Source organism: Thyridium curvatum, assembly GCF_004353045.1.
Source record: "Thyridium curvatum strain D216 chromosome Unknown NODE_44_length_342116_cov_83.455874, whole genome shotgun sequence".
In the NCBI taxonomy this organism is placed as follows: domain Eukaryota; kingdom Fungi; phylum Ascomycota; class Sordariomycetes; order Thyridiales; family Thyridiaceae; genus Thyridium; species Thyridium curvatum.
This window is the reverse complement of record NW_022156799.1, coordinates 184,077-210,162: the sequence shown is the minus strand read 5'-3', so window position 1 is coordinate 210,162 and position 26,086 is coordinate 184,077. Positions and strand designations below refer to the sequence as shown.

At 56.1% G+C, this 26,086-nt stretch overlaps 9 protein-coding genes across 9 annotated transcripts; 4 read left to right on the top strand and 5 right to left on the bottom strand.

Annotated features, from left to right (window-relative positions):
• Positions 1 to 1,172: 1,172 nt before the first annotated feature.
• Positions 1,173 to 4,198, top strand: E0L32_007312 (uncharacterized protein; the record flags this gene model as incomplete). The annotated part of the gene is made up of 3 exons (XM_031142042.1): positions 1,173 to 1,521; positions 1,624 to 3,989; positions 4,055 to 4,198. The coding sequence occupies 3 exons, from the start codon at positions 1,173 to 1,175 to the stop codon at positions 4,196 to 4,198; spliced, it is 2,859 nt and encodes a 952-aa protein (XP_030993720.1).
• Positions 4,199 to 5,891: 1,693 nt separating this feature from the next.
• Positions 5,892 to 7,850, top strand: E0L32_007311 (uncharacterized protein; the record flags this gene model as incomplete). The annotated part of the gene is made up of 3 exons (XM_031142041.1): positions 5,892 to 6,091; positions 6,305 to 6,322; positions 6,416 to 7,850. The coding sequence occupies 3 exons, from the start codon at positions 5,892 to 5,894 to the stop codon at positions 7,848 to 7,850; spliced, it is 1,653 nt and encodes a 550-aa protein (XP_030993719.1).
• A 336-nt stretch (positions 7,851 to 8,186) lies between these two features.
• E0L32_007310 (uncharacterized protein) lies at positions 8,187 to 9,362 on the bottom strand (the record flags this gene model as incomplete). The annotated part of the gene is made up of 1 exon (XM_031142040.1): positions 8,187 to 9,362. The coding sequence occupies one exon, from the start codon at positions 9,360 to 9,362 to the stop codon at positions 8,187 to 8,189; it is 1,176 nt and encodes a 391-aa protein (XP_030993718.1).
• A 527-nt stretch (positions 9,363 to 9,889) lies between these two features.
• Positions 9,890 to 12,284, bottom strand: E0L32_007309 (uncharacterized protein; the record flags this gene model as incomplete). The annotated part of the gene is made up of 2 exons (XM_031142039.1): positions 9,890 to 10,219; positions 10,278 to 12,284. 2 exons carry the CDS (start codon positions 12,282 to 12,284, stop codon positions 9,890 to 9,892), a joined length of 2,337 nt encoding a protein of 778 aa, XP_030993717.1.
• Positions 12,285 to 12,749: 465 nt separating this feature from the next.
• Positions 12,750 to 14,806, top strand: E0L32_007308 (uncharacterized protein; the record flags this gene model as incomplete). Its single annotated transcript, XM_031142038.1, has 2 exons — positions 12,750 to 13,510; positions 13,570 to 14,806. The coding sequence occupies 2 exons, from the start codon at positions 12,750 to 12,752 to the stop codon at positions 14,804 to 14,806; spliced, it is 1,998 nt and encodes a 665-aa protein (XP_030993716.1).
• Positions 14,807 to 15,532: 726 nt separating this feature from the next.
• Positions 15,533 to 16,696, bottom strand: E0L32_007307 (uncharacterized protein; the record flags this gene model as incomplete). Its single annotated transcript, XM_031142037.1, has 1 exon — positions 15,533 to 16,696. The coding sequence occupies one exon, from the start codon at positions 16,694 to 16,696 to the stop codon at positions 15,533 to 15,535; it is 1,164 nt and encodes a 387-aa protein (XP_030993715.1).
• Positions 16,697 to 17,362: 666 nt separating this feature from the next.
• On the bottom strand, positions 17,363 to 18,370 carry E0L32_007306 (uncharacterized protein; the record flags this gene model as incomplete). Its single annotated transcript, XM_031142036.1, has 1 exon — positions 17,363 to 18,370. One exon carries the CDS (start codon positions 18,368 to 18,370, stop codon positions 17,363 to 17,365), a length of 1,008 nt encoding a protein of 335 aa, XP_030993714.1.
• Positions 18,371 to 20,169: 1,799 nt separating this feature from the next.
• E0L32_007305 (uncharacterized protein) lies at positions 20,170 to 21,757 on the top strand (the record flags this gene model as incomplete). The annotated part of the gene is made up of 6 exons (XM_031142035.1): positions 20,170 to 20,296; positions 20,357 to 20,545; positions 20,604 to 20,646; positions 20,710 to 20,888; positions 20,946 to 21,144; positions 21,199 to 21,757. The coding sequence occupies 6 exons, from the start codon at positions 20,170 to 20,172 to the stop codon at positions 21,755 to 21,757; spliced, it is 1,296 nt and encodes a 431-aa protein (XP_030993713.1).
• A 1,159-nt stretch (positions 21,758 to 22,916) lies between these two features.
• Positions 22,917 to 25,010, bottom strand: E0L32_007304 (uncharacterized protein; the record flags this gene model as incomplete). The annotated part of the gene is made up of 1 exon (XM_031142034.1): positions 22,917 to 25,010. The coding sequence occupies one exon, from the start codon at positions 25,008 to 25,010 to the stop codon at positions 22,917 to 22,919; it is 2,094 nt and encodes a 697-aa protein (XP_030993712.1).
• Between the last annotated feature and the right edge of the window lie 1,076 nt (positions 25,011 to 26,086).

Sequence of the window (26,086 nt, the reverse complement as noted above, 5' to 3'; positions counted from 1 at the left end):
TATCCTCTCACCAATCGAAATCGATCTGATCAACAGAGCGTCTCTCGCAGGCCTTTATTGTATATGCATGCCAAGACGCCAGACATAGTCACAGAGAGTGCTGTCACGAAGCAGGAACCGATCAACAATTACCGACTTCCAGACCTTGCTCGAATTGGCATCCTTTTGCCCTTTTGGCCTGTCTGTCTCCTTCCGCATCAACATCAAGCACTATCGAGCCTGTTCATCCATCCCTGACCAGGCAGGAGACTCTTGAAGCTTGATCTGGTTCACTTCTCGTCTGGTCGGGCACCATCATCTTGTTTAGCTACGGACAGAGGGAACCAGGCAAGCCAGGCAGAGACCTTCATCATCATTGTCATATTGAAGGGGATAATTTCGGCATTGTCTCTCGAATCTCCGTGTTTGCGCTTGCACCACGCCGCTGGCCTGAGAGCAAGTCTTTCACCGGTGTCTCGGGGTCGGATCTTCGTCGTGTGAACCAGCTGGGCTTGCACCCGGAGGTTGAAGTGGTATGTTGTCTTCATTTCTTGGTTCACTCCGTACCTGTCCTCCTCTACCCTCTCGGCCTCTCCTTGCAACATCTAGACCTGAACGGAGACCCCAGTCGCCATCTTTTCCTCACCCCTGTCATCTGGCCCGCCTTCCACTTGCATCCTACACCCCCCCGACCCCGCCATCCATATGAAGCCTGGCCCCTGGTTCCCCATCGTGCAGAAGCTTCTGTGCCGTGGCCATCCAACGACTGTGCGTTGATCCTCTCCCATTCATTGTTTGGGCCTCCCTTATGCTGGTTAACATAACATCATGCTCATGCCCTCCAAGACCTTCCCCACACTGCACTTCTTCGGTCCGCTCAAGTACCGCTGACCGCAGAGCTTGCCGCCTGGCTAGCTTCTTCTCCGTCGCCAAGGGTAAAGATATAGATATCTGCATCGTCCACCTCACCTCTTCACCGGACTTCCCTCGCCACCCTCACAGGCTTACCTCTGAACAAAGGCGTTAGCCGATCTTCACCCAACTGCTCTCACTCGTTCGAAGTTGGCTCCCGTCATCACTACTCTTTATGCTTCAGACCAGCTCTCATTAGCTGACACAACCTCACCATACCAAAGCTCCTTCCAACCGTACACAGACACGCCGTCGCAGAAGCTCAGCACACAGTATCCATGATGTTGTCAAACCCCCTTCATCGGTTCTCGCCGTACCACACGATCCCGTCCAATGCCCTGCTCTCTGGCGGCCATGTCCAAGCCGGCCACATGCACCCCAACGGCTTGGACACGTTGGCTCAGGGCTCCCATTACGCTCTTCAGCAGCTCCAACAGCATGTGGGTGTGCACAACCCGCATCTAGCGCGCCCTGGTCCTCAGGTCAAGCACCGGCAGCACCCTTATGGACCCGCCGCCCGTGCAACAGGAGCTGCCGGGCCGATTCGGAGAAGAATCAGCAGAGCCTGCGATCAATGCAACCAACTCCGCACCAAGTGTGACGGCCAGCATCCATGTGCGCATTGTATAGGTACGCTTGTCTTTTTTTCAATCGCCTCGAGAGTGTTCTACCCATTGAGTGCCCATTGAGTGCCCATGATAGGCGAACGAGTTAGCTGACCCATTTTTGCAGAGTTTGGACTTGGTTGCGAATATATCAGAGAACGGAAAAAGCGTGGAAAGGCCTCGCGAAAAGACCTTGCCCAGCAAGCGGCAGCTCAAGCGGCGGCAGCGGCAGCAGCTCAGAATGGCAAATCACCCGATCAGTCTACAGAAGGTGGACAGTCCAGCGAGCAACGAAACGAGCCGAAGTCCATGCCTTCTATTACTGTGGATACCCAGCTCGGCAACAGCGACAAGATGATGAGCGACATTGGCGAAGATGCCTTACAGCGGGAACAGAGGACTAGTAGTCTGGATAGCCTGGGTGAGATGACTTCCCACCAATCTCACCTAACTGGACATGCCGGAGGGCTGGACCGCGATCACTTGGAAAGCCCGACTACTCTGGACCTCAATGCGTACGGCAATGTCCATGCCTCCTATGACCGACAGGGGATGAGCGCGCATCTCATGAATGCCCCCACCCATGCGCAATACGCGCCTCAAGGCAACATGTCGAGCTATCCGGAGCTGCCCTACACTCTCCAGACCCAGAGCCCAACCGGCTATTCTGCCAACGCAAACTCGTTCCGAATGGGCACGAGTCCGCTAAGCGCTTATCCAATGGCCGGTGATACAGCTTCGCCGGGATGGATGACCATGTCATCTCCGCCGCCTCAGTATCAGACGCACATTCCCCAGAACCCTTTTGCTCATTCTCAGCTGAGATACCCGGTACTGGAGCCGCTGGTACCTCATCTGGGAAACATCATCCCGCTCTCGCTTGCCTGTGACCTGATCGATCTGTACTTTGCGAGCTCGTCCGCGGCCCAGATGCATCCCATGTCGCCATACGTGTTGGGCTACGTCTTCCGCAAGAGATCGTTCATCCACCCCTCGAAGCCGCGGCAATGTCAGCCAGCACTCCTGGCGAGCATGCTTTGGGTTGCTGCGCAGACTAGCGACGCGCCATTCCTGACTAGCATCCCGTCCGCTCGGGGAAAGATCTGCCAGAAGCTGTTGGAGCTGACAGTCAGCCTGCTGAAGCCGCTGATCCATACACCTTCGGGAGACGCGTCGCCGGTCTCGAGCCCGGTCATTGATGGCGTTGCCTTGGGTGGCCTTGGTGTCGCACTTCCGGGCTCGATCAGCATGGAAGCATTGACAAGCGAGACGGGAGCATTTGGTGCTGCGGGAACCCTTGATGACGTGGTCACCTACATCCACCTGGCGACTGTTGTCTCGGCCAGCGAGTACAAAGGCGCAAGCCTGCGCTGGTGGAATGCAGCCTGGTCTCTGGCCAGGGAGCTCAAACTTGGCCGTGAACTGCCCCAGAATGCGCCGTCCATGAATATCCACCCGCCGGAGAACGACCTCGATGGAACGGGCGAAACCGATGAGATGGGCAATGTGGTCCAGGGTCTCGTCACCGAGGAAGAACGGGAGGAGAGGCGAAGAATCTGGTGGCTCGTGTACATCGTTGATCGCCACCTCGCGCTGTGCTACAACCGGCCTCTGTTCCTCCTCGATATCGAGTGTGATGGGCTTTTGCAACCGATGGAAGACACTGCGTATCAGAATGGCGAGTTCCGCAACTTTGCAACTGACCCGGATGTTCTAGCCGCCGACCAGTCTGGCTCCTCTCAACAGCGACTTCGAGGACCTTGTTTCAAGTGCACTGGTCACAGCATCTTTGGGTACTTTCTACCTCTGATGACAATCTTGGGCGAGATTGTTGACCTTCATCACGCTCGAAACCATCCGCGGTTCGGCGTGGGCTTCCGCTCCTCGCGAGAGTGGGACGACCAGACGACAGAGATCACTCGCCACCTCGAGGCATACGAGCAGAGCTTGAAGAGGTTCGAGCAGCAGAACCTCAGCAGCGCAGTCCATGGTACGACAGAGGACAAGGGTACAGAAGTCAATGTCGAGACTCTCGCAACAGTGCCTCACGAGGCTGGCACACCGTCGGTCCATTCGGTCCACAGTGTGCACACAGCCGGCTCCACACGGCTGACCGAGTCGGATATCCAGACTCGCATTGTCACTGCGTACGGCACTCATGTCGTGCACGTGCTTCACATCCTGCTTTCTGGCAAATGGGATCCCATCAACCTGCTCGACGACAATGACCTATGGATCAGCTCTCAGGGCTTCATCACTGCCACGAGCCACGCCGTTTCGGCGGCCGAGGCCATCAGCAACATCCTCGAGTTTGACCCAGGCCTAGAGTTCATGCCTTTCTTCTTCGGCATCTATCTGCTTCAGGGCTCGTTCCTGTTGCTTTTGATCGCAGACAAGCTGCAGCTCGAGGCTAGCGCCAGCGTGGTCCGGGCCTGCGAGACTATCATTCGAGCACACGAGGCTTGTGTTGTCACGCTCAACACCGAGTATCAGGTAAGCCACGCTTTTGCTTTCAAGCTTGTCGATTTGGTATTACCAGTGCTGACAGTTCTGCGCAGCGCAACTTTAGCAGGGTCATGCGCAGTGCTCTTGCCCAGGTCCGGGGCCGTGTGCCTGAAGATCTAGGCGAGCAGCACCAGAGGCGTCGTGAGCTGCTTGCGCTCTACCGCTGGACTGGTGATGGGACTGGTCTGGCACTGTGAGATGTTGCCTCAACCCACGTCACGTATATGCACGTTCACAAGAAGAAGAGTCTCCCTGTTCGAAGTGGGATCTTATAAAAAGATATTTTTCTTTTGGGGCCGGCGTTGGTTGGATTTTTGCGGTTTCTTTTTGGGTGCTCACAAAAATTATGGTCCAGTGGTTTCGAGACTTTTTTTGCTGGACAAGGCTGCGTGTGATTTTGGTACTGTTCGGAATCAAAAGACGATGATGGTCAACCATCAGATCGTATCAAGAGCAGACGACTGATGACAAACCACATCATGGCATATACGAAAGCAAGCCAGAGGAGTTTCTGGGTTTACATTGCGGATCGATCTGGGTCAGGGTTGTGTGTACGATGGTATTACCTTTTTTTTTTTTTTTTTTTTTTTTTTTTTTGACAAATAGTCTGGGCTGTAAATACTAGATGAGAGATTCTTTCCGACAAAACCAAATGCTTGTCCCACTGCAACTCCTTTTCGCCTGCACTTTGATCCGGCCCATGTTGGTTGGATGTCGTGATGGTCTCTGGGGCATATTGGCACATATTAAGCGTCGTCACCCATAGGGCCCGGCCTGTCGCGTCGCCTGTCCGGGCGGGCTGTGGAGCCGAGGAACGGCACTTGTGTACAGCGGTCTGCTGCACAGTCGTCCTTCTCTTGCTACTGGATAAAGTAGGATAGCCCGGTCATTTGGGACATGTGTAAACTGGCTGATCAAAAGTTGACTGATTGATCGTCCTTCTCTTGCTACTGGATAAAGTAGGATAGCCCGGTCATTTGGGACATGTGTAAACTGGCTGATCAAAAGTTGACTGATTGAGCTCGAGGACAGACAACCTTGGAGGTTCACCGAGTGTACCTTAAGGAGGTAGTTTAGTCAAGGCTGACAAGGGCTGAAGCCGTTGTTTAGCGGCGCCAGGGCTCCATCGCGCCCTTTGTTAGCGCTGCCGAAGCACTGCCTTGGCCTGCCGATGGGGCTGTCGACGGCGCACGCGGGCTGTGCCCAGTTAGTCTTTCAATGTTGGTTGGCAGCCCGCTGATCTCAAGCTCTTTATCATTCTGTTTGTGCCAGACACTCGCTCCGGTTCCGCTGGCCCCGAGCCTTTTCTCCTGTTTGCATTATTGTTGCTGTGACCGGACGGATGTAACGTTGAATGGTCGTTGAGCTCAGCGAATGTTTGACGAGCGCAGTCAAATACTAACGTCCGGCTTTCCGCCCGATTCTTCTCTGAAAACCGAAGCAGCACTCCTTCTACCTTTTTCATCTGGTGTTTCTTCGCTGATAGACCGACCCGGGAAGGCAGTGACTCACTCACTATCTATCCCCCGTTTCACTAGGCGATTGGGCTGTCCCGCTATCCACAACTATCTCACCGTCCACGTTGGCAGAGCCGCTGCACGTCACAACGCCCCGCATTCTATACTTATACGAAGTAGCGTGTCTGCGTGCGTGCGTGTGTGTGTGCAAGCCTGGAACAAGCAATTGACAAGCAAGGGCACACGTCGTTTTGATTGATGCCTTGGCTGGGCTGCTGCCACTGAACATCGGCGGGCAAGGGAGCAGGTCCCCGACTTGGGTGATCATGAACGCTGGCTGCCGTCGCCAAGTCTTCTTCTCTCCCAATCGTTGAGGAGCCAGATAAGCTGCTCCTCCGCCGACAACGGAAGCCAAAAAAAACAAGCAAGCAATATGGCAGCCGCGTCCAGCAGGTCCTCCGAGCTCGAGGAGTTCCTCGAGCCGCTGCACATCGACATCCACGTCGTCCGCCAGCTGTCACGCGACTTTGCCGAAACCTTCAGGCGCCTCGCCGCCGAGTCCTCGGACCAGTTCCTCGCCACTCCGATCTCCGAGTCCATCCTCCGGCCCGCGCAGGGCCACGATCCCGGACGGTGAGTGACGGGCTGGCTAATCTTCTTTTCCCGGCCCCTCCCTTCCATGGGTGGCTTTTCCCCTTAATGTAATCACTTGGCACATGCCTGATTGTTTGTACATGTCAGCTTCATGTCGGGTGTGCGTGTGCCTGCGGGGCAATACCACTGCGGGCATCCTTGGCTTCTCACTCTTTTATGCACTCTTTGACTAACTGACACTCTTCCCTGCAGCTATCTCGCGATTGACATGTGAGTCTGGGCTTCTGAGAAACGCGGAAAGACCGTGTTTTGGCTTGTCATACTTGGAGGATTACTAACATGCATTCTTCCTGCGTCACGTAGAGGTGGCACGAACCTACGAGTGGGCTTCATCGAGCTCGCAGGCCATACCGAAGCATATGCGCCCGCTTCTCCTTCTTCTCCATCTACTCACCTTCAAAATGGTACCGGCCCTCGCTTGAAGAGGTTGCACGAGCGAAATTGGCCCATCCAAGATGTTCTGAAGAGGGCGAATCAGGAGAGCTTGTTCACATGGATAGGCGAGTGCATCGCCTCGACCGTTCAGGAGGGCTGCGAGATTCTGAACATCCCGAGAGACGGTATCCTACCCATGGGAGTCACATTCAGCTTCCCCATGGAGCAGGAATCACTGTCTGTGGCCAAGCTCATGCCAATGGGCAAGGGGTTCGCCATCACCTCCATAGACGACCTCGGCTCGCAGCTGTTGGCAGGGTACGAAAAGGCACGCACCGCAGACCTGCCCGGCATAAGAATAGCGGCCATCGTGAACGATGCGGTAGCCACACTGGTCTCGTTCATTTACGAGTTCAGGACGAAACCCGACCAGAAGGCTGTGATGGGTCTCATCTGCGGCACGGGCTGCAATGCCACTATGCCTCTCCCTTTGAGCAGTTTACACCTCAGCAAACGGCCCAAGAAGGTCAACGTACTGCAGGGACAGGTAGAAGACGACGTCAGGGTCGCCGTCAACACGGAGTGGAGCATCAAGGGTGCGGCACCGCCGCTGCGGAACTTGGGCCTCATCAGCGCGTGGGACGACGAGCTCAGCGCCGCCGTCGAGTCGCCCGGGTTCCAGCCGCTGGAGTACATGACGGCGGGCAGGTACCTCGGCGAGCTGGGCCGGATCATGTTGGTCGACTACATGACCAAGATCCTCGGCTTGTCCCAAGACACCTTCCCGGCGAAGCTCATGAGGCAGTTTGATCCCCACAACACCACGTTTCTAAGCCACTATCGTCCTGGGCGGGACAAGTCACTACTCGCTATGCTCGAGGAGGAGTTCTCGACTGCCAGCGAGGGCAGCTCGTTGCAGTGGACTGAGGAGATTGCCGACGCGCTCTATCACATCGCCAAGGCCATCGAGGTAAGAGGGGCTGGAATCATCGCCGCGGCGATCGTCGGCTTGCTCACTTTTGCGGGGGAGATGCCGTCCAAGGAGGCTGCAGCGGACGAGGCGGTCGACCTGGCCGTCGGCTACACGGGTGGCTGCATCACGAACTTCCAGGACTACCTGGTCGACTGCCAAAACTTTCTCGACGAGGTGGTCAAGCTAGACTACAGCAGCTCCACGGTGCCCTTTAGGATCACGCTACATCCTTGTCACGACGGAGGCATCAAGGGCGCCGGCATTCTCGTCCCTACAGCGATGGCGAGCCAGAAGGTCGAGGGGGAGCTGATAGAGGCGCAGGGACAAGGCAACATATCCATATCTGATGACACGATACCAAATCGACGAGCTCGTTTACCCCGCTCGTGAGCATGATAATACGCAATACACTGCATTTCAAAAAGTTTCAGGGTCAAATCGACCTTTTCCTATCGCGAAAACGATTTACTAACAACACGAAGTGGCAGTCTGATTCTAAACATAAGGGTCTAGCAAAAGAAGAGAAACTTGTCGTCCGAATCTAACACCCCCCCCCCCCCCCCCCCCCTCCCCTCTTGGCACTTTGGCCGAGTGGCCCAGGAAACACACCGTCGTTCTGAATCGAGCCCTCTAGGCACTCACGTCCCGACCTGAACACCTCGCCTGCCTCTTGCATAGCGGCCATGCCATACCAAAGAGGTGAAAGAGGCTAGCGACACCAGTCTCTCACGCCTGGCAGGGCTTCGCCACCGCCGCCTTGGCCTCCCACAGCTGCGCCTTGTACTCCTCGACCGCCTCCATGTAGCGCAGCCAGGCCGTGCGCTCGCGGGCCTCGCACGCCCGCATGCGGTAGGCCTCGCGGGCCTCCTCGCGCGACGGCCACAGCGCCGTGCGCAGCACGACGGCCGCCTCGATGAGCACCTCGTCGTCGCTGAGCTGCGCCGCGAAGGCCGAGTACCCCGAGTCCTTGTCGTCGGCGAGGGCGTCGCGCATGTCGGCCACGGCCTGCCTGGCCTGGGCCGAGAGGGCGGGCCGCTCTTGCTGCTGCTGCTGCTGCTGCTGCTGCTCCTCCTCCTCGACATTGTTCTGCTGCTCCTCCTCCTGCTCCTCCCGCTGCCTCTGCTCCTCCTGCTCTCTCTGCTCCTCCCGCTGCCTCATCCTCTCCCGATAATCACGTTCTTGGATGAGGTCAGAGTATCCCCAGAAATCCGGATGATCCTCGGTCACCACAACCAACCCCTCCTCTTCCCCCGACTCAGTGTTCTCATCCCATTGCTCCTGCTCTTGACACTGTTGGTCCTCGTCCTGCCACTGTTGACTCTCGTCCTGCCACTGCTCCTCCCCGTCCTGCGACCCCTCCTGCTCGTCATCACCATTGTCGCTGTTACCGTCGTCCGAGGAAGGGGACGAGCAGTGCAGCGGGCAGTGCAGCGGGCAGTGTCTCGCCGACGACGGCAGCGGCACCATGGGGTCAGGGAGTTGCTCGTCGTCGTCGTCGACGCGGCTGGCGGCTGTCTCGCTGCCGTCGGTACAGCTTTTGCTCCGGCCGACGAGTTCGGGGGTCGGGGGAGCGGTCAGCGACTCGCTGGACCAGTCCATGCGGTAGTATCTGTATGTCCTGTAGGCCGGGGCGGGGTCGTTGAAGTCGTAGACGGGGGCGTCGGCGTCGGCGTCGGCGTCGTCACCGTCGTCGTCGCCACCGACTTTGACGAAAGCATACTCCTCGCTCTCGTCACATGCAGGGGTATCCTCAGCACCCGCGTCCGGGCCTTCTTCCCCCTCCCTCTCCTCCGCCACGCTCTCACTGGAGAGGCTAGCTCGGTCTTGCACGGGTGGCAGGGGTGGCACGGTCTGCAAGCCCGCAATCATGACGAAGCTTGTCTTGGTGTTGAATGGCCACATGTTTAGGACAAGGAGTGGATATCAGGCTCAGAGATGAGGGCAGAGTGTTGTAAAGAGTATGTTCTGGTATGTCCAGAAAGGAGAAAGGGGGGACGGGGGGGACGAACTTGACGAATCGAATGGATAGAGGAAGAAGAGAAGAGAAACGAGAACTGTGTAGGGCAGGGCACTGGGAAGACAAGACATTTATACACCTCAGTAGATCTTGCCACGATCCCTGGAAAGGCCCAGTCTAGCACTATTTACTGCTTCCATGGTCTGACGCGACTCAATCTCTCTCGTACAGGAGCAGAAGAGAGATCCCCCCCCCGGGAGTTGTCCTAAGTTTGGTTCGCGTGCGACGTGTGATCAAAATATTCAATCCAGCATGGCTTGCTTCGAAACATTAGTTTCCAACAGAGCAAAATGTGTGGTTGACCAGGAAAGAAGCGCAATAAACTCCCTCTGTAGCCGAGGTCGGCCTTCATGTGGTACTGAATGCAGCGACCCTAGGATTACAATCTAGCCTTTCGAGATGATTCCAGAATTCAGTGATAGCCGTTGGGACCCGTAGTCAGCGAGTCCAGCTCTTCTTTGGTCCGCCTGTACAGCTCTTGCGCTTCCCGTTCCCTCTTGCTGATGAAGCTGACTTCGTCGCGCAGAGAACCCAGACGCCGGTTGATAGCCGCCTCCTCGGATATAGCCAATGTCTTGAAGCCGCCGAGGGCATTGTTAGCCTTTGCCAGCGCCTCGGACGCCTCTCCGACCTTCTTCCTCAGCATCTCCGCTCGCTGCTTGTAGCCACCCAGGTGTAGCATCAGCTTCTTCTCGAGCTTGGCTCCCTTCTCGGCAGACGCGATAATGTCATCCTGTACCTTCTAGAAGGGGTTGTTAGTGTCAATTCCGCCAAAGAGGATAGTTTTTGGGGATGCTTACATCGAAGGCTTCCCGCATGGCGGCCATCTGCACCTCTTCTTCATCATCTTCGTAACAGCCAAGCCCCAATAGTAGGGAGTTGTTGCTGCTAGGCCAGGATTCAGATATACCAAGGGGCTTAGGAAGTTTGTTGCTCTCCATGAGAATTTGTAACCGTGCCTCGGCGAGCGCGGAATCGTCCATCTGCTCCAGTGCCACCGTCTTTTGGGGCGGTCTGGCGCCGGGAAGCGGGAACTTGGCCGCGTCGTTGGCTACTAGTAGAGCCGCTTCCTTAGCCACCAGGGCTTCCAATGGATCTGAGACGTCGCCGACGTCTTTGAGAAGAGCATCGACGTTGACATTTGCCGGCCGGGGGAGCTCGCGTTGCATGACTTGGGTCCTCCGCTTGCGTTCCAGCATCTCTTGGGCTTCGCGCATTTCTCGTTCTCTGCGATCTCGAACAGCGGCATCCTCCTGCATGACCTCCCTTGAGTCGACTTCCTCTTGCTCCTCAGGCAGCTCGAGCTCCCACTCGGTCTCCTTTGGCTTGGGCAGAGCTGCTAGACCTTGCTTGAGCTGATGGCGCATTGCCATTTCGCGCATGCGCGCGTCTCCAGGAGTCCCTCCGACCAATGACATCTCATTATCTCCGGCATTGAGCGCAAAGTTGTCACGGGGCGTCCTCATCGGTGTCTGGCCAGGCCGGAGGGGAGTGGCGCCAACACCATTCGCTCCTGATCTAAGCGGTGTGGCCAGGGGGTTGGGCGTCGCAACGACCTGTTTCCGTGGCGCCACGCTCTCGAAACCGGTCGACCCTGCTCCCTCGCGCAGCGGCGTGTTCTCGCCGCCAAGAAGTGACGACTGAGTCTCGGTCAGAGCACGGATATTTTTGATTTCGTTGGCGATGTGATCTTCTTGCGCCGGTGCTCTTGGTGTCCGGATGGGAGCGTTGGTGTTGATGTTGGAATAGTTGCCGACCAAGCCACGTGTGGCATCGTTGTCGCTCTCGCGAGCCAATGTACTTGCTCGTTCTCCAATCATACCCATCTTGACAATCTCCTCGAGCTCGCCCTCGCTCACTTGGGGCGCTGGCAATACGAGCGCGCGCCGCTTGCTGCTCTGTTCTGCCTCCCGTACCTTCTGCATCCTGCCAGCCTTCAGTGCCTCCTGGTACGAAGCCGACTCCTTGTCCCCTTTGCGCCTCTTGCGATCCGCTTCTTCATCCTGGTCTCCTTTGCGCTTGTTCTGTGACAACTGAAGCTTCTTCGGGTCAAAATTGGCGCGTTGAATCTCGTTCCGCGTAATCTCCTCGTTTGTGTCGTAGAACCCAGGCACCGGTTTCCTCTCGAAAGGAATATCGGCATTGTAATCCATCTGGCCAGGCTTCCGAGTGACGACCTTGATGTTGATGCCCGCCGTCTTCAGCTCGCGCCGCTTCTGGAGTGTCGCCAACCGACGCGACTCTTCCTGCTGACGCTCTCGGGCTTTCCTCTTGGCCTTCTTTCCCTGTGTGTTCGCCAAGCGGGCTCGAGCCTCGCTGAGCATCTCCTTTTCGTCCTCATCGAGATCGATCGTATCAGGCCGCGCGGGTTTCGTCTCTGGATCCGGGTCGACCTCTCCTGGGCGCAGGCGACGGACGTCGTCTGCAGATGGCGCTTGAGTCTCGCCGCCATCAGGGCCGCTCAGACCAAGACCTGACGCTTCCCTCTGCTCGGCTTCATCGAGCAGCTTCTGATAGCGCTCGAGGCACTGGTTGGCGGTCCTGCCAACAATCGGAGCGATGGTTCGCCATTGCGTCGGCATCAGCTTGGCCAGGTGCAGAAGCTTCTCATCCTCCTCCTTGCTCCACTCTATCTTCTTGATGCTGGGGTCGAGCCATTCCTGCCATCGAGCCTTGCATTGCTTCGGCGTCTTTCGCGCCAACAGCGACGACACGCGAGCCCACTGATTGAGACCATATTTGGAGACCGAGGCCTTGAGAATTTCATCCTCAATGTTGGTCCAGACTCCTCCTTTGACAACAGGCATCTTGGCGGCTTGCTGCTTGAAACCAGCGCTGCTGTGTGGTGAGAAGGCGGGTTGTGGATGGGAATGATGAAAGGCAGGGCAACCAAAGCTCCCTCAAAAAAATACCTGAGGCGCCGCCATGGCAGACAAAGCTCTTAGTAGAATGGTTTGGATGGGTCGCAAGGCTGACACTGGTGCAGCACGTGATTTTGAGTTGTTCAGAGTTGTGATTGGTGCGAGGGGCTACTAGCGCGCTCTCTGGTACCCACGTTGAGAGCAGAGCGCGTCAATTCGCGCTAGCCAGGGACCCCTGCAGCCCACACGGCTGCGATCTTTCTCAAGCTGCCACCTCGAGCAAGCCGCTCTTGTCCCTCTCTTCCGTTGACCAGCGCATTGTTTTGGACATAGCTACCTACCTAGGTATCAGCGGGAGAAGCCAAACTGTATTGTTGTTCTTTCAAAGACTCTGCAGACCCCACGACCACAATGCCGACCGATGGCGACCCAGCACAGAAGGACCCTCCGGTCCCTCATGTGCGCAAAGAGACGCCAATCCCCCCGCCGGTTATTCCTCGTCTCCCGAGCTCCCTACCGCAGAAGCGGGCTCTTGTCGAGGATGATCACGCTCCTGCCGTCAAGTCCCCCCTGAATCCGGATTCAAAGATCCCCAAAGCGCAGACACCAATCCCGCCGCCATCAATTCCTGCTCAAGCTACTGCTCGAGCTCCTACTCCATCTGCTCGAGCTTCCACGCCGTCTGCTCGGGCTCCCACGCCGTCTGCCAGAGCGCCCACACCCTCCGCTCGAGCTCCAACACCATCCGCTAGAGCTCCAACGCCTTCGACAGTCCCTCCCCCGGCGGCGGTGCCAACACCCGTCGCGCCAGTAGCAGCACCAGCACCATCCGCGCCTGTGCAAACACCGGTGCCACCACCAGCCCCGGCCGCTGCTCCTCCGGCAGATGAGACCCCATCTATGGCCCGGGAAAAGCGCACAAAGAAGGAGTCTCTCAAAAAGCGAGAATCAAAAGGAGCTTTAGCGGGTGTTGACAGCGCCAGAGCGACCCCAGAGCCAAGGCGTAGGGACCCGAGGTCTGCTGGAGGAGAGGCGCTCCCGATGCGATACAAGCTCAATGGACCTATTAAGCCGTCAGACTTTGATCAAGCTCAGGGCCCTGTCTTCAGAAGTCACCATGAGGAAGAGGGCCCCAATGGCGAGACTATTGAATTCTTTGAACCCTCCGAACAGTAGGTTTAACGTCCCGGATTACTCCTTGAAATACAAAGATGTATTAACATCGTTGCAGACCTGTCAACCGGAGGGGATATGTCTACGAATACGGAATCGCGGACCCCAAGTTTCCTTCATCGCTCTATTATCGGCAGACCGACACGAAACCCTTCCACGCGCATCTCAGCTTTGAAGACGCCGCTTCTTCTATCTACTTTGATAAGTCAGGCCTCCATGTCACAGGTGAGCATGGCTTCAGAATGGCAAGAGCCAACGTTGCGGCAAGGGAAGGTCGCTGGTATTGGGAATGCAAAATCACCAGGGGATGTATCAAGGATCGCAAACCCGACGACCCAGAGTCTCATGGCCATGTGCGCATGGGCTTTGCGCGGAGAGAGGCTTCTCGAGACGCCCCTGTGGGCTACGATGCATACAGCTATGGCCTGCGCGATGTGGCTGGTCAAAAGCTGCATATGTCGCGGCCAAAAGAGTTCTTCCCTGCTGGTGAGGACATACAGGAGGGCGATGTCATTGGCCTCGAGATTCAGCTTCCCTCTGAACATTTACACCGCAAGGTCGTCCAGGGCAGCTATAATCCCGCTGTCGATGCAGCAGACGACGAGGTCGGCTCCACGACCCAAGGTCCCAACATTGTCCGGGATCGCATCCCTTTCCGCTTCCAGACCTCCAAGCTTTGCTTTGAGAAGTTTGACTACCACACCATCAAGGAGCTCGAGGATCTCATGAACCCGGCGTCCATGTCATCGTCCGGCAGTGGAGCCGCGAATGAGCCACCCAACCCCAACCATCCTATCCCTTGCATGCGCACTCTCCCCAACTCATACATCAAGATCTACAAGAATGGAGTACTGAAGGGCACTCCCTACACGGACCTGCTCGCCTTCTTGCCTCCAGCCTCCAGCGCCAACCCCAAGATGCAGGAGGGTGCTCGGGAACGGCTGGACGACGGGACATTGGGCTACTACCCAGCCGTGAGCGTCTTCCGCAACGGCGCGGCAGAGGTCAACTTCGGTCCCAACTTCTGGTACCCCCCGCCAGGCCACGAGAACCCCAGTGAGGACGTCGACATGGTCGACGCGGGTGCCCCTGCTGTTGCCACGCCAGCCGACCGTCTCAAGAAGCTGCGCCCTGTGGGCGACCGCTACGACGAGCAGATTGTCGAGGACATTGTCTACGATATTATCGACGAGGTCCACTTCTGGATGCAGGACGGCGGCCGAGTGGTCGACCGCGTTGAGAACGGTATCATGCGGGAGGAGAACAGAAGCAGGGGTATGGCATTGGAGGACTAAACGACCCCGGATCGATCGGCATCGGGTTGTTTGAAAACGGAGGGTGTTTGAGATGGCAAAAACAAATGTGGTTTTTCGTGCATGGTGGTGATCACTCAACCTGCGGATTGACTCAAAACGGTGGTGGCAGACATATTGATACCCGCTTCCAAAGGGAAGCTCACACAATACATGAATAGTATTCGAAAACCGGCATTTGGAAATTGTCTATCGTATGTTCGCGATCGATCATAAAAAAACGCCATCCGATCCCATCGCATTCCTTAAGGTTTCCCATTCCAAGCCACAATATTCGGCACTTCTCGCTTAAACCTGCGGCAATTGTTGCAACCGCGCCATTACTCGTAGCTAGATCATTACAGTCCCGGGTATCGTATGCTTCTTATTCTTCATGACCAAAAATCCATCGCCCTTTACCCGCGTGTACCAAAAGCTGATGAGAGACAATCATCTCCGGTGGACAGGGCTAGCCACCCCGCTAGTCGATGGCTCCGCGATCTCCTTGACAGCCGCCCCATTCCTTGGGGACGATGAGGCTGCGGCCTGGGGCAGCTGAGGGTCGTCAGGCAGCTCTTCAACACGGCCACTGCCATCGGTCGAGCGCTCGCGCTCCAGCCTCGTCTCGCGCCCTCGCTTGTGGCAGTACCAGAGGACAAAGAGAAGTACTAGTTGGTCGGGCGACGAAGAGAGTCAGTCTATCATATCATCTGAGATAAAGAAAAGGGTCTAGAATTCGGTCCTCTTGAAGGAGAGAAAAGATCGAGATCGCAATCGAGATTCGGGTTCCCGGATGTATGGAGGAGAGCGAGTCGTCGATGAAGATGTAGAGAGAAAGAACAACTTACGGAACAGGGCAATGCTCCACAAGACGTTGGCGCCCATGAAGGCCGGCCAGCGCAGCTTGAGGGCGTTCATGATGGCCTTGAGCATGCCGACGATGGCGCTGGGCTTGGTCACGAGGTCCTGCAGGTTCTTAGGCATGAGGAGCGACTTGGCCGTCGACTTGACGCCGGCCTTGGAGTTGTCCTCGTGCTTGAGGCCCTGGGTCTCGGCGGCGGCGGCGAGCAGCTCGGGCGCGAGCGTGCTGGTCAGCTTGGTGGGCAGCTGGGTGACGAGCTTCTTGAGGCTCGAGGGCAGCTTGCCGAAGGCGGCGGCGATGGCGCCGTCCTTGTCCTCGAGCAGGGCCTGCATGTCGCCGACGGCCGTGGGCACGCCGTTGACCAGGTCCTTGAGCACGAGGGTGAAGCGGCGCACGAGCTCCGACGACTCGGCCGAGAGGCTGAAGGCGCGGTTGTTCTTGGCCGAGAGGTCGAGGTCGTCGAGCACGCGCTCGATGTCGGTCCTCTCGCGCTTGGCCTCCGACTCGGGCACGACCAGGTTGGTGGGCTGGACGTCCTTCTTTGGCCTCTTCACCAGCAGCGAGATGCGCCGGCCGATGTTTGCCGCGGCGCCACCGCCCTCTGCTTTCTTGTCCTTCTCCTTCTTGTCCTTGTGCTTGTCTTTGCCCTCCTTCTTCTTCTCGTCCGACTTGCTTTTGGACTCGCGACTGACGAAGGACTCGGCGTCGCTGTCCCAGGTGAGATCCGGCGTCTTTATCCTGGGCGGCAGGGGTGGTCTCTCGTCATCGTCGTTGCCATCCAGGTCGCTCAGCGTGGCTCGTCCGGACGTCAGCCGCTCAAAGAAGGACTCGTCCTCGTCGTCGAGCAGCGGCCTCTCAGCGGTGGCCGTTGTCGCGCCGGCGGGCGCGTCTACCCGGATCGCGGGATTCGAGTTCGATGCGACCCCATCTTGCTTTTCTATGCCCTTGCCCTTGTCGCCAACCTTGTGCTCATGGGCTTCCTTCTCAGCCTTGTGCTTCTTGTACTTCTTGTAAGTGAAATACTCGAGCATCTTGGCGCGCTTGGTAGCTCCGCGGACAAATGTGCGCTGAATCGAATGGGAGCAGTTGTTGGAGTGTGACGGTGTACACAGGCACTGGGGGAAGGTTTTCTCAACCCGTTTGTAGGTCTGTACAAGATTTGGTTACTTGTACAGCGGGATATAGCCGCCCCCGCGCAATGTTGTTTCAAAGAAAAGAGGCAGCCAATGAAGCTGTACGGGCGAGCGTAACTTGATTGCGTCCCCCCGCCACCAAGCGCCTACAGTGATGTCATCCGCCACACCCAGCGCTATTCAATGGCCCTCGCGCCGCCACTGAACCAATCCACTGGGAAAATATCCTGGCTGCCTCACACTTTTGTAACGCATGTGACACAAGAGCGTTTCCCATCTTAAACTCATGGTGACTGAACCTTCAATTTCACATTCGCTTTTTTTTCGAGATAATATCCCGTTGTGCGGATACACAGACTTTCCAGACACGGCAAGATATTTTGAACTCCAAGTAGGGCCTTACCTGTGCTTTCCGCTTTCCCCTTTCCATACGCCAAAACCATCATGGGTATCTCAAAACGACTCTTCCGATATCCGTCACCAATCCCTCGAGCTCATGTAGGCTCATAAATCGTAATACATTGCCGCTTGTTGGGCTTGTTCCTTTGGCCCATTTCTTGGCCCTCATCCCATCGCACTAGCCTCCTCTGCTTCTTCTTCGTCGCCGTCTCCGTCCTCTTGCATGAGAGTGTTGATGACCTCGCTCCTGCGGCCACCTCCCTTGCGCCTGTTCTTCTGGAAAGCCTCGGTCTGCGTAACTGCCGGCTCGCCCACGAAATGCTTTCCGTCCCAGTGCGTGTCGCATTTGGGGCACTTCCTGTCCCTTCTAGAGCGCCAGAATGCCTCTTGACACGTCTCGTGTAGCCGGACCAGGCAATCTCGCTCGGCGCAGCGCTGCCCCACGGTCACGATTTCCTTGCACGCTTCGCAGAACTTGATGCGCTGCCACTCGTTTGCCTCTGCATCGGGATCGTTGTAGGACGCGTTGAGCCATGTCCACAACTCCAGTAGAGAACGGGGGCTAAGACTGTAGAAGCCCTCCCGGCTCTTCTCGAGCCAGCCCTCCTCGACGAGGCTGGGTAATAGCGCAAGCACTTCGGAGTGTTTCAGACCTCGGTCGGTCGAGGTTTGTGAAGGAGCGCCATCCACACGGTTGGCGAGGCTTTCTCTGGGTCGCGTGGGTCGGGCGAGCTTGAGAGCCTGAGCCTCAGTAACGCACATTACCTCCATCCTCGGTGTGTTGTATGTCTCGAACATGGCGTCGAGCAGTCTCTTAGTGAATGCAATCTCTTCGGGAGTGTGCACGGTGGCGAGCTGGGTAGAGGGGTCGCTTTGCGTGTTTATGAGCGCCCAGACTCGCTGGTTGGTGACTTGGTGCTTTGTGGATCGGATGTCAAAGTCGAGAGGGGAGATGGCCTCTCTGGCGGGGCCAAGGAACGCATCAAAGTCGTCTTGGGTGATGGACTCGGGATCGACCTCGGGTTGGTCGGGACCTTGCTGGGCACTCAGGATAGCAGCGATGATGGGCTTGGCCTCGTCGAGCGTGAGAACACCCCGCGCCATGAAGGCCTGGAGGAAGGCCCGGTTGCTGTCATGGTAGCTTGCGGGGAGGGGTGGTTCCCAGTCCTGCATGATTAGGTATGCCAGAGTCAGTAACACCAGCAGCAACCCGTAGATAAACAGTTGATCGAGAAAGATGATTGTTCTCGTCAAAGGCAGAGTTTAGTGGTGCTCGAATCAATATCAATTTGGATGGATGGATACAAGCTCTTGCCAGAGACGCGTCTTCTCAGGTCCAAAGTCGCGCACGATAAGATAAGCTCTCTCAGCTGGCCATGTGGGGTCCGTTCAATGTACAAGGTAGGTAACTAAGTACCTACCTACCTAACCTTATGGTGTGGTCTGGTGAGCTGAGCATGAAAAAACATGAACATTCGACTAGAGCGATAAGATAAGCTTAAGTGCAACTCGCTCAGCTGGCGAACGAGAGCCGGGCTAAGGCGGGGAGGAGGCGACAAACTCAAAAACGACATGATGGAAATCTTAAAACCTTTTTGAGTTGCGGCTTGGCCGCCTCGTTTCCCTATTCTTGCGTAACGTATCATGCATTGACTGACCAGGTCAGCAGTGGTGTTTTCTGATCAGTGATCATCAACCCGTCAAGCGAGACACCCACACCTGAGATCTTCTTATCCTGCAACTGCCGTGCACTACTCTGGACGAGGTCACTGGGGTCAAGGGCCATTGCGCCCTTGATGTCCCCTGTTTTGTTCCCTTGACAGACGCCACCGCTTGTGCGAGATGGAGGGCACGGGAGCAGGGACCAGGAAGAAAAAGAAAAGAGAAGAAACAGAACCAAACCAAGCCAAGCCAGCAGCCACCCAAGGCCCAAACGACCTGTCACTTCTGTGCCACAGCTTTGTTTCTTTTTTGCCCCCTTCTTCTCAACGGAGCCCTTCCTGTTCTAGCAATGGATGCGAGATAGCTTCCCAGCTAGATGGAGCCGCGAAAGCCACCTCGTACAAGTACTGCACAATTACTGAGTTGGCAATAACCCCCAGCCGCACTCAATTTGACTCGACGGTGGTCGTCGTGGCAGCCTCTGCATCTACGCCTACGAAGTACAGAAAATGGGGAGGCCCGGAGCTATCATTCTCTTTTTCTTCTCCCCTGTTGTTTCGCGGCGCGAGCTGTCGGGATCGAGACGGTACCCAAGTCCTCCTACGCGAGCACTGGTGTGGTTGCTATTGTTGGTCTCGAGTTCTTGGTGTGTTGACGGGCCCGATGGACGAGTCAAGCTGAGACACTGTGGAATCTTGCTCTTAGCCTTGCTTTTGAGCTTGCATCATTCCCGATCCCCGTCCCGTTCTGGGCCCTCGCGAGCGCTCCACGGCCCACGAAGTAAGGAGAGGCGCTATCCGGGAACAAGTCTAGCTTCTCATCAGCCGTCCCTTGGGCTGCCCACCTCTCGCCTGTCGGTCCCGGAGCTGAAATGCAGCCCGTCTCTTGGTTGTTTGCGCCGGCGCTTGACTCGACTGTTCCCCGGCCCTCTCTGCTCGCAAAGCGCCGCTGTCAGACACTGTCCACAGCCTGGACCTGCGCCAGTCGGGGCCAATCGCAGATCTTGCAATGGGGCGCTATGTGACATGTCTTCGATCTCGATATTCCGTCTCCACGGCCTGAGACAATCGCCATACGCATCGTGCAAAACGGTGCAAATGCCATGTTTTCCTCGATCCCCGCCGCCCCCCATTGTCCGAGTTGATTCTTCTGCACGGAGTACTTTCCCCATAAACCTTACTTGCATGCCTGCTCCCTTGTCCTCTTGTCTTTCCTCCCTCAACTCCTCAAACTCCACCTTCAACCGCTCTCGTGGGTTTCGGTATTGGCTTCGAAGACGATGATGGCATGGTCGAGGTGAAGGCACAATTATGTCGGCTTATTTACGATCTGATGCCCTGGGCATCGCGGCCATGACCATCACATATACCGTTCTATGCCTGATCGCGACATTGGCTCTCGGGTTTTTGGTATGGGTGCACCGCGAACGCAAGAGCTGTACGATATTCTCCGAGTCTCCCTCCGCTGCTGCCCGGGTCGATTGCTAACTCGATGCAGATGTTGCCATGTTCGCCTTCTTCATGACGCTGGCTACAACTGCCGCTCTCGCCCAGCAGTGTCATCTCCTGGTTGACTGGAGAAATATCAAGATTCGGCAACACTACGTCCGCGTACACCGACGGGGCAATCCTGAATTGAACATCGCCGGCGCCAACTTCGGCGTGGATCCGGTGCTCTTCTATATCCGTGCGTTGTGTCCGCCGCAAGTATCTCGTCTTCCTTCTCAGACTAACCGGGCGCTCAGGATACTACTGCTACATCGTCGAAGGCATGTTGGCTGCCTGTTGGTAAGTCACATTTCTGTTCTCGAAAACCCTTTTGGATACATGATCTGACAACCCATCCGATAGGGCTACCGAGTTGACTGTGTCGGTCTATCAATTACACCCACCACGCCCGTTCCGTCGCTACGGCAGCAATGTGGCCAAGATCACCTGTGTCCTATTCCCCATAATCCAACTGGGCCTTCTGCAGTCAAGTATTGTACAGAGTTCGGTCCCTGGCTTCATGTTCCTGGCCAACTTCACGAGTGAGTAGCTGCAGACAAGTATTCATGTCATCAATCGAGTGTTGACCACCACCCCAGTGGCTATCAGCTTCTTTGTCGTCATCGTTCTCCTTTTTGCAACTCTTACCAAATACATCAGCACAAAGAGGGCTATGATGTCGTGGCACGTCAAGTACGGCGATGCGTCCAGTGGGAGCGACGGCGTTGTAGCGCCACGCCGCAACATATATGACCATTGGTTGATTATTCGGTTCTCAATGGCCTTCTTCGTCCTAGGGTACGTGTCGCCGTGCGTGCCTCCCTCGGCCCGTCTTTCCTAACAGTGTTACAGATCCTTCGAGTTCATCGTGATAGCGCTTGAAATTTGGTCGGCCATCGAGGATCGCCAAGCTCCTGGGCCTGGGCCTGACTTTTCATGGGAGCGCGCCCGGCGAGACTTCTGTCTATTCATGCCGGGCGTTACCCCGAGTTTGCTCGCTTTCGCCACTTTTGGCACCACCAGGGTGTTTCGAGAGTACATGTACAGCAAACTCGTCCCGAAACGATTCCAGAAGAAGACAGATCTAGGATACACAGAATTCCGTGTCGAGAATCCCAGCTCGGCTCCAACTCCCCGGCGCCCGAGTCTCGCTAATGTTGCTCTCGGTTCGAATTCTGGACGCGGCTCAAGTTATGGACGAGCAATGGCCGCCCAGAATGAGCACGTGATGGCTTTGCAGAATTTGGATTTGGAAAGCGGCCTTGGCAGGCTGAAAGAATGCGACGACGAGTTCTCACTCTCTTCCAAAATTCAAGTCACCGAAGTCGTGCGGCCTAAATCTCAAGAGACAGACTGGGACCAGGAGTCGGCGACGACTGCAAGGGCAGAATCCAGCAGCTCGAAAAAATGAAGAGCTCCAAAGACACAATATTTTACGACTTTACGACCAACTTAATATCCCAGCCACACCCTTACATACTACGGGTGCTGTCGGGACAACGCTGTCTCTCTGACAGCGTGTATATGATACCTCCTGAGCATATTAGTGCGTTGCCATTACAGGCAGAGGCTCTCTGCATATCTGATCAGGATCAGACTCTATTGTGGCTCTGGCAAGGACGATGAGGGATGGAACAAAGCCATTGTGCATCTATCTCCTCCAACTTGAACCACTCTTAACCTAATTTACTTTGAGATAGTGTCACTAGGCTAGGCCCCTCAAACAGCAGGGTTCTGGGGCCCAGGAGACAAAGACTCAATGACAACAAGCTGTCCGCGAACAGCTTCATACCACTTTACTAGTTCATCGTCTTGACATACATAATGTTTCTTGGGCATTAAATTCCTCTTTGTCCAGTTGACCGCGCTACGCTGATAATTTCATTGCTCTGATATAAAAGCGCCTCTACGGCCGGCCGGCATCAAGGACTTCCTGATCGTTCCTCAGATCCCCCAAATAAGGCTAGTTTGCAATACCTCGAAATGTGTGACGGCTCAGTAACGGAACTTCTCTGCGGGCACCTCCTGATCTCGTTCTCGGCCCGGTGCGAGGACGGCTGCGCGCTGCCCGACGGTCCTCGACAGCATCTTAATGATACCTGCGCCTATTGCCATCCCAATGTGCGTGCCCGCCTGATCCAGAGCCGGTATGATCAAGTCCTGCACATGATCATGGCAAGGATTCGGGCTGCCAGAGCGGCCGGAGACGAGCAGCTTGTCCGCCGCCTTAGCTCCGCAGTCGAAAGACTGTCCAGGCAGAGGCTCCTCGACGCCTTTGAGTCCAACAAGCTCACGAGGGGGACAGCGGTGGTGGTGTGGCCTGGAGATGTTCAAGAGTAGGTATTCGTATCTCTCTAGCTTCTATTTCCTTTTTGGATTCTAGTTCATGTCTTTCGTTTCCTCCGATGAGAGGAAAACAGCTTCATCTCGTGTAGCCACCCCCATAACCTCTCTCTTCGCATTCATATCGTCATAACAGACTTTCAGATATGAAGAAGACTCAAATAAGAATAACAAAATATTATCAACCACTTCAGTGACCAACTCTCTCTTCCCATACCGACGCCCCTTCACCACCGTCCCTTACCGCCCTGCTCGCCACCAGCCGCATCCACACCCTCAAGCGGGCCCATGAACTGCGCGACCTCGTGCAAGCCCGGCGGCGTCGCCTGCTTCTGCAGTCGTTGCGACGAAGCCGAGCCGGCCGCCGCCGCCGCCATCTGGGCCTTTGCACCCCCGCTGGCGCACGCAGCCGCGGAAGCCGCCTTCTGCGCGGCCGATATCTCGGCCAGCAGCTCCTTCCGGCCGCGGTTGAGCTCCTTCATGCGCGCGACGCCGAGCTTGCCGACGCGCCGCTTGTCGGTCGGGCAGCGCAGCAGCGGCAGCTGCACGACGGCGGCGAAGACGTCGGACACGCGCTGGCGCGAGACGCCGTGGCGCCGGGCGATGTCGGCCAGGGGCAGCAGCTCCTCGCACGTCTCAGCGATATCGACGTAGAGGTTCTGCGCGTGCTTCTTGCTGCTGCCGCTGCTGCTGCTCTGGGCGGGTGCTGCTGCCGCCGGGGGCTTGGTGCTGGTGGTGGTGTCTGCGTTGCCTCCCGTCTTCGGGGAGGCGGGTGTCTGCGAAGACGTGGCTGCTGTTTCGCCGCTGGTGCTGTTGGTCGAGGGAGCATTACCTGAGATGGAGCTCGGTGCCGCCGGGAAGGCGGTGGACATCCTCATCATGTCTGCCGTCGGTACGGGCATATATCCCGGGAAAGCAGGGTATCCGGCGGGAAGATGCGGGCCACCTGGGACCGGCAAGGGGCCGGCTCCCGGGACGAAGGCCCAGGGGGGGTTGTAGGGGGCGTGCAGGGCCATGGGGCGAATATGCGGGGGCATCGGGGGCAACATGCCCATGGGCATCGTGCCAGTAGATCTCTGCTGGTTGAACGGGCTCTGTCCCTGCATGAATGGCGGCGCCATGTACATTGGTGGAAGGAGGGGCTGCTGCTGCTGCTGCTGGCCCATGGCGCATAGCTCGCAGTGCTGGCCTCCAGCATGAATGTCTCGAACCGGTGGCAGCGGGCCACTTTGGTGAGCCTGCGGCTGGTGAGCTGTGTCACCAGGTTCAGAAGCCTTCGTGGGTTCGTTCTCGCTGCCAGTTGCCACTGTTGGCTCTGCGGCGCTCTGCGGCTGGTGACTCTGGGACTGGCGGCTCTCGGGCTGGTCAGAGTTGGGGAGCACAAGCAGGCTTGGGTCGACGCTCGGAGGGTTCGCCATCTGATGGGGGTGGTTTGTAGGGGTGTCGTTATTGCCTGTATTGGCCATGCTGGGCCAGTTATCCCCATCGGGAGCGAGAGTGGTTTTGAGTCCGTCAGGAGCCGGAGGAGGAGCAGGTACGAAGCCGTTGCACATCGAATAGTTCAAGTTTGGGCTCAGGGGGAATAGCATGGGGACGTCATAAGCTCCGTCCGCGGAACCCCGAATCGAGTGCCTGGGCGTAGGTGAATGCTGAGGCATGAAAATGCCGAGGCCAGGACCTGGATTCTGGGGAAGGTCAGGCATCTGGTGTCTTGGCTCGTTGTTCCGAATATCGGGGTATGAGCGGCTGGCCTGGGGATGGTGATGGTAGCTGGGCTCAGAATGCCGCGATGCAGGATATCCCGCCCGAGGCACGGTTCTAGGGGATATCGGAGGTGAGAAGCATCGAGTCTCGGGGGTATGGTGGTAGGCTCGTGCAAAGGTGAAATCGTCCATGCTATCAGGGAGCCCATCAATTCGGATTCCTGGTCTCTCGTAGACGAATTCGTGCGGGAAGTTTGAACTGAAGGGAGTAGCTGTCGAAACTGTCTCCTGCGATCCGTTAATGACCAGTGGCTCCAGAACCCTCACAAGAGTCGAGGGTCTGGCCAGAAGTGAGGCAGGGGAAGGGAGTCGTCGCGTTTGCGCCTCCATGACGCTCGAGCTCGCTCCATGAGCGGGTTTGCCTGCCAGGAGACTGGCCGGAGAGGGAAGCTGTACATTCTGGAATTCGGACTTCCTTCTTCCAGAAACTCGGCGCTTCTTGACGGGCTTCTCCGACAGGAATTGAACCTCGTCATCGGGGTCCCTCTTCAGGGACAGCTGGTGAGGAAGAGTTGACGACTTGGCAGACTTCATCGCGGTCGCCGGATCGGTTGCCATGATGGATATCCAGAGCAGTCAGTACGTAGTCCTTTTGTATTTGATTTCAATGAATCAGCGAGATAATTTGAAGTGAAATGAAGAGGGCATGTCTGGAAATTAAGTTGAGAAGAAATTGTGTTTGGAGTTTAGGGCTTGCTCCTCCAGGGGGGACGGGCGATGAGTCTCTCTTGAATAGAGAAGAATCCAGACTTTTCTGAATTGAACAACAATAGAAAATCCAACAATAGCTGATATCTGAATTCAGAAAGAAGTGGTCTAAATTTCATGAGACTGAAGTGCTTTTACAGCTGGTGTCCTCCTCTCACTCTACTCGTACTTCAAACACCGACAATGAAGCAACATGCAGGTTGCCAGCATGCATATATGCAAGGTGATAATAATTCTAGGTTCACATTCATTCAAAGCATTTTCTTTCTTGCCCGAGTTTTTGAAGTGATTTCCACAAAAAGGCTTGATATCATTCTTCACACAGATCTGAAAAGTTGGTGAAGCTTGGGATCTCAAAGCCTCGTGCGGGTCAGTATTAGCCACCACAACACAAAGGTTGATGGAGATTGACCTGATTGATTTATGCTTCTTGTGATCTGAATGTTCACTCTGGTCTATTTGAATATAGAGAATCTTAACGTATTTATGTGCTAATACTGGCCAGGTCTTTGCACGCCTCACCCTCCAACAGCGAGTTGCAGCACATGATACCCATGCCTTCTTTAAGCAGGCAAATACAGAGATGTACTGGAAATAAGGTGCAATCTTTCTGGATAAAGAGTCTTTGAAGCTTGTAGTATTGTTTTGTCTTCAAGTCCCACGGTAATAATCAACTACTGATATCTGAAGGTCACTCATCAGTCTGATTGTCCCTATAATCGCATCAATCTCTGGCCGTCACGAATATCTGCAGAAGGCTGCTGGGGGAGACAGTGAAACACATCCCTATTGTCCTTCTCTAAGAATTGTGAGGGTGCTAGTTGTACCTCTATTGGTTTACTTTGCCTCAGCCTTACCTTTCCCTGGAGTCCTTCACTGTCTTCAGCATGAAGTCGAAAGCAACTTCAAGTGCTACACCAATCAGA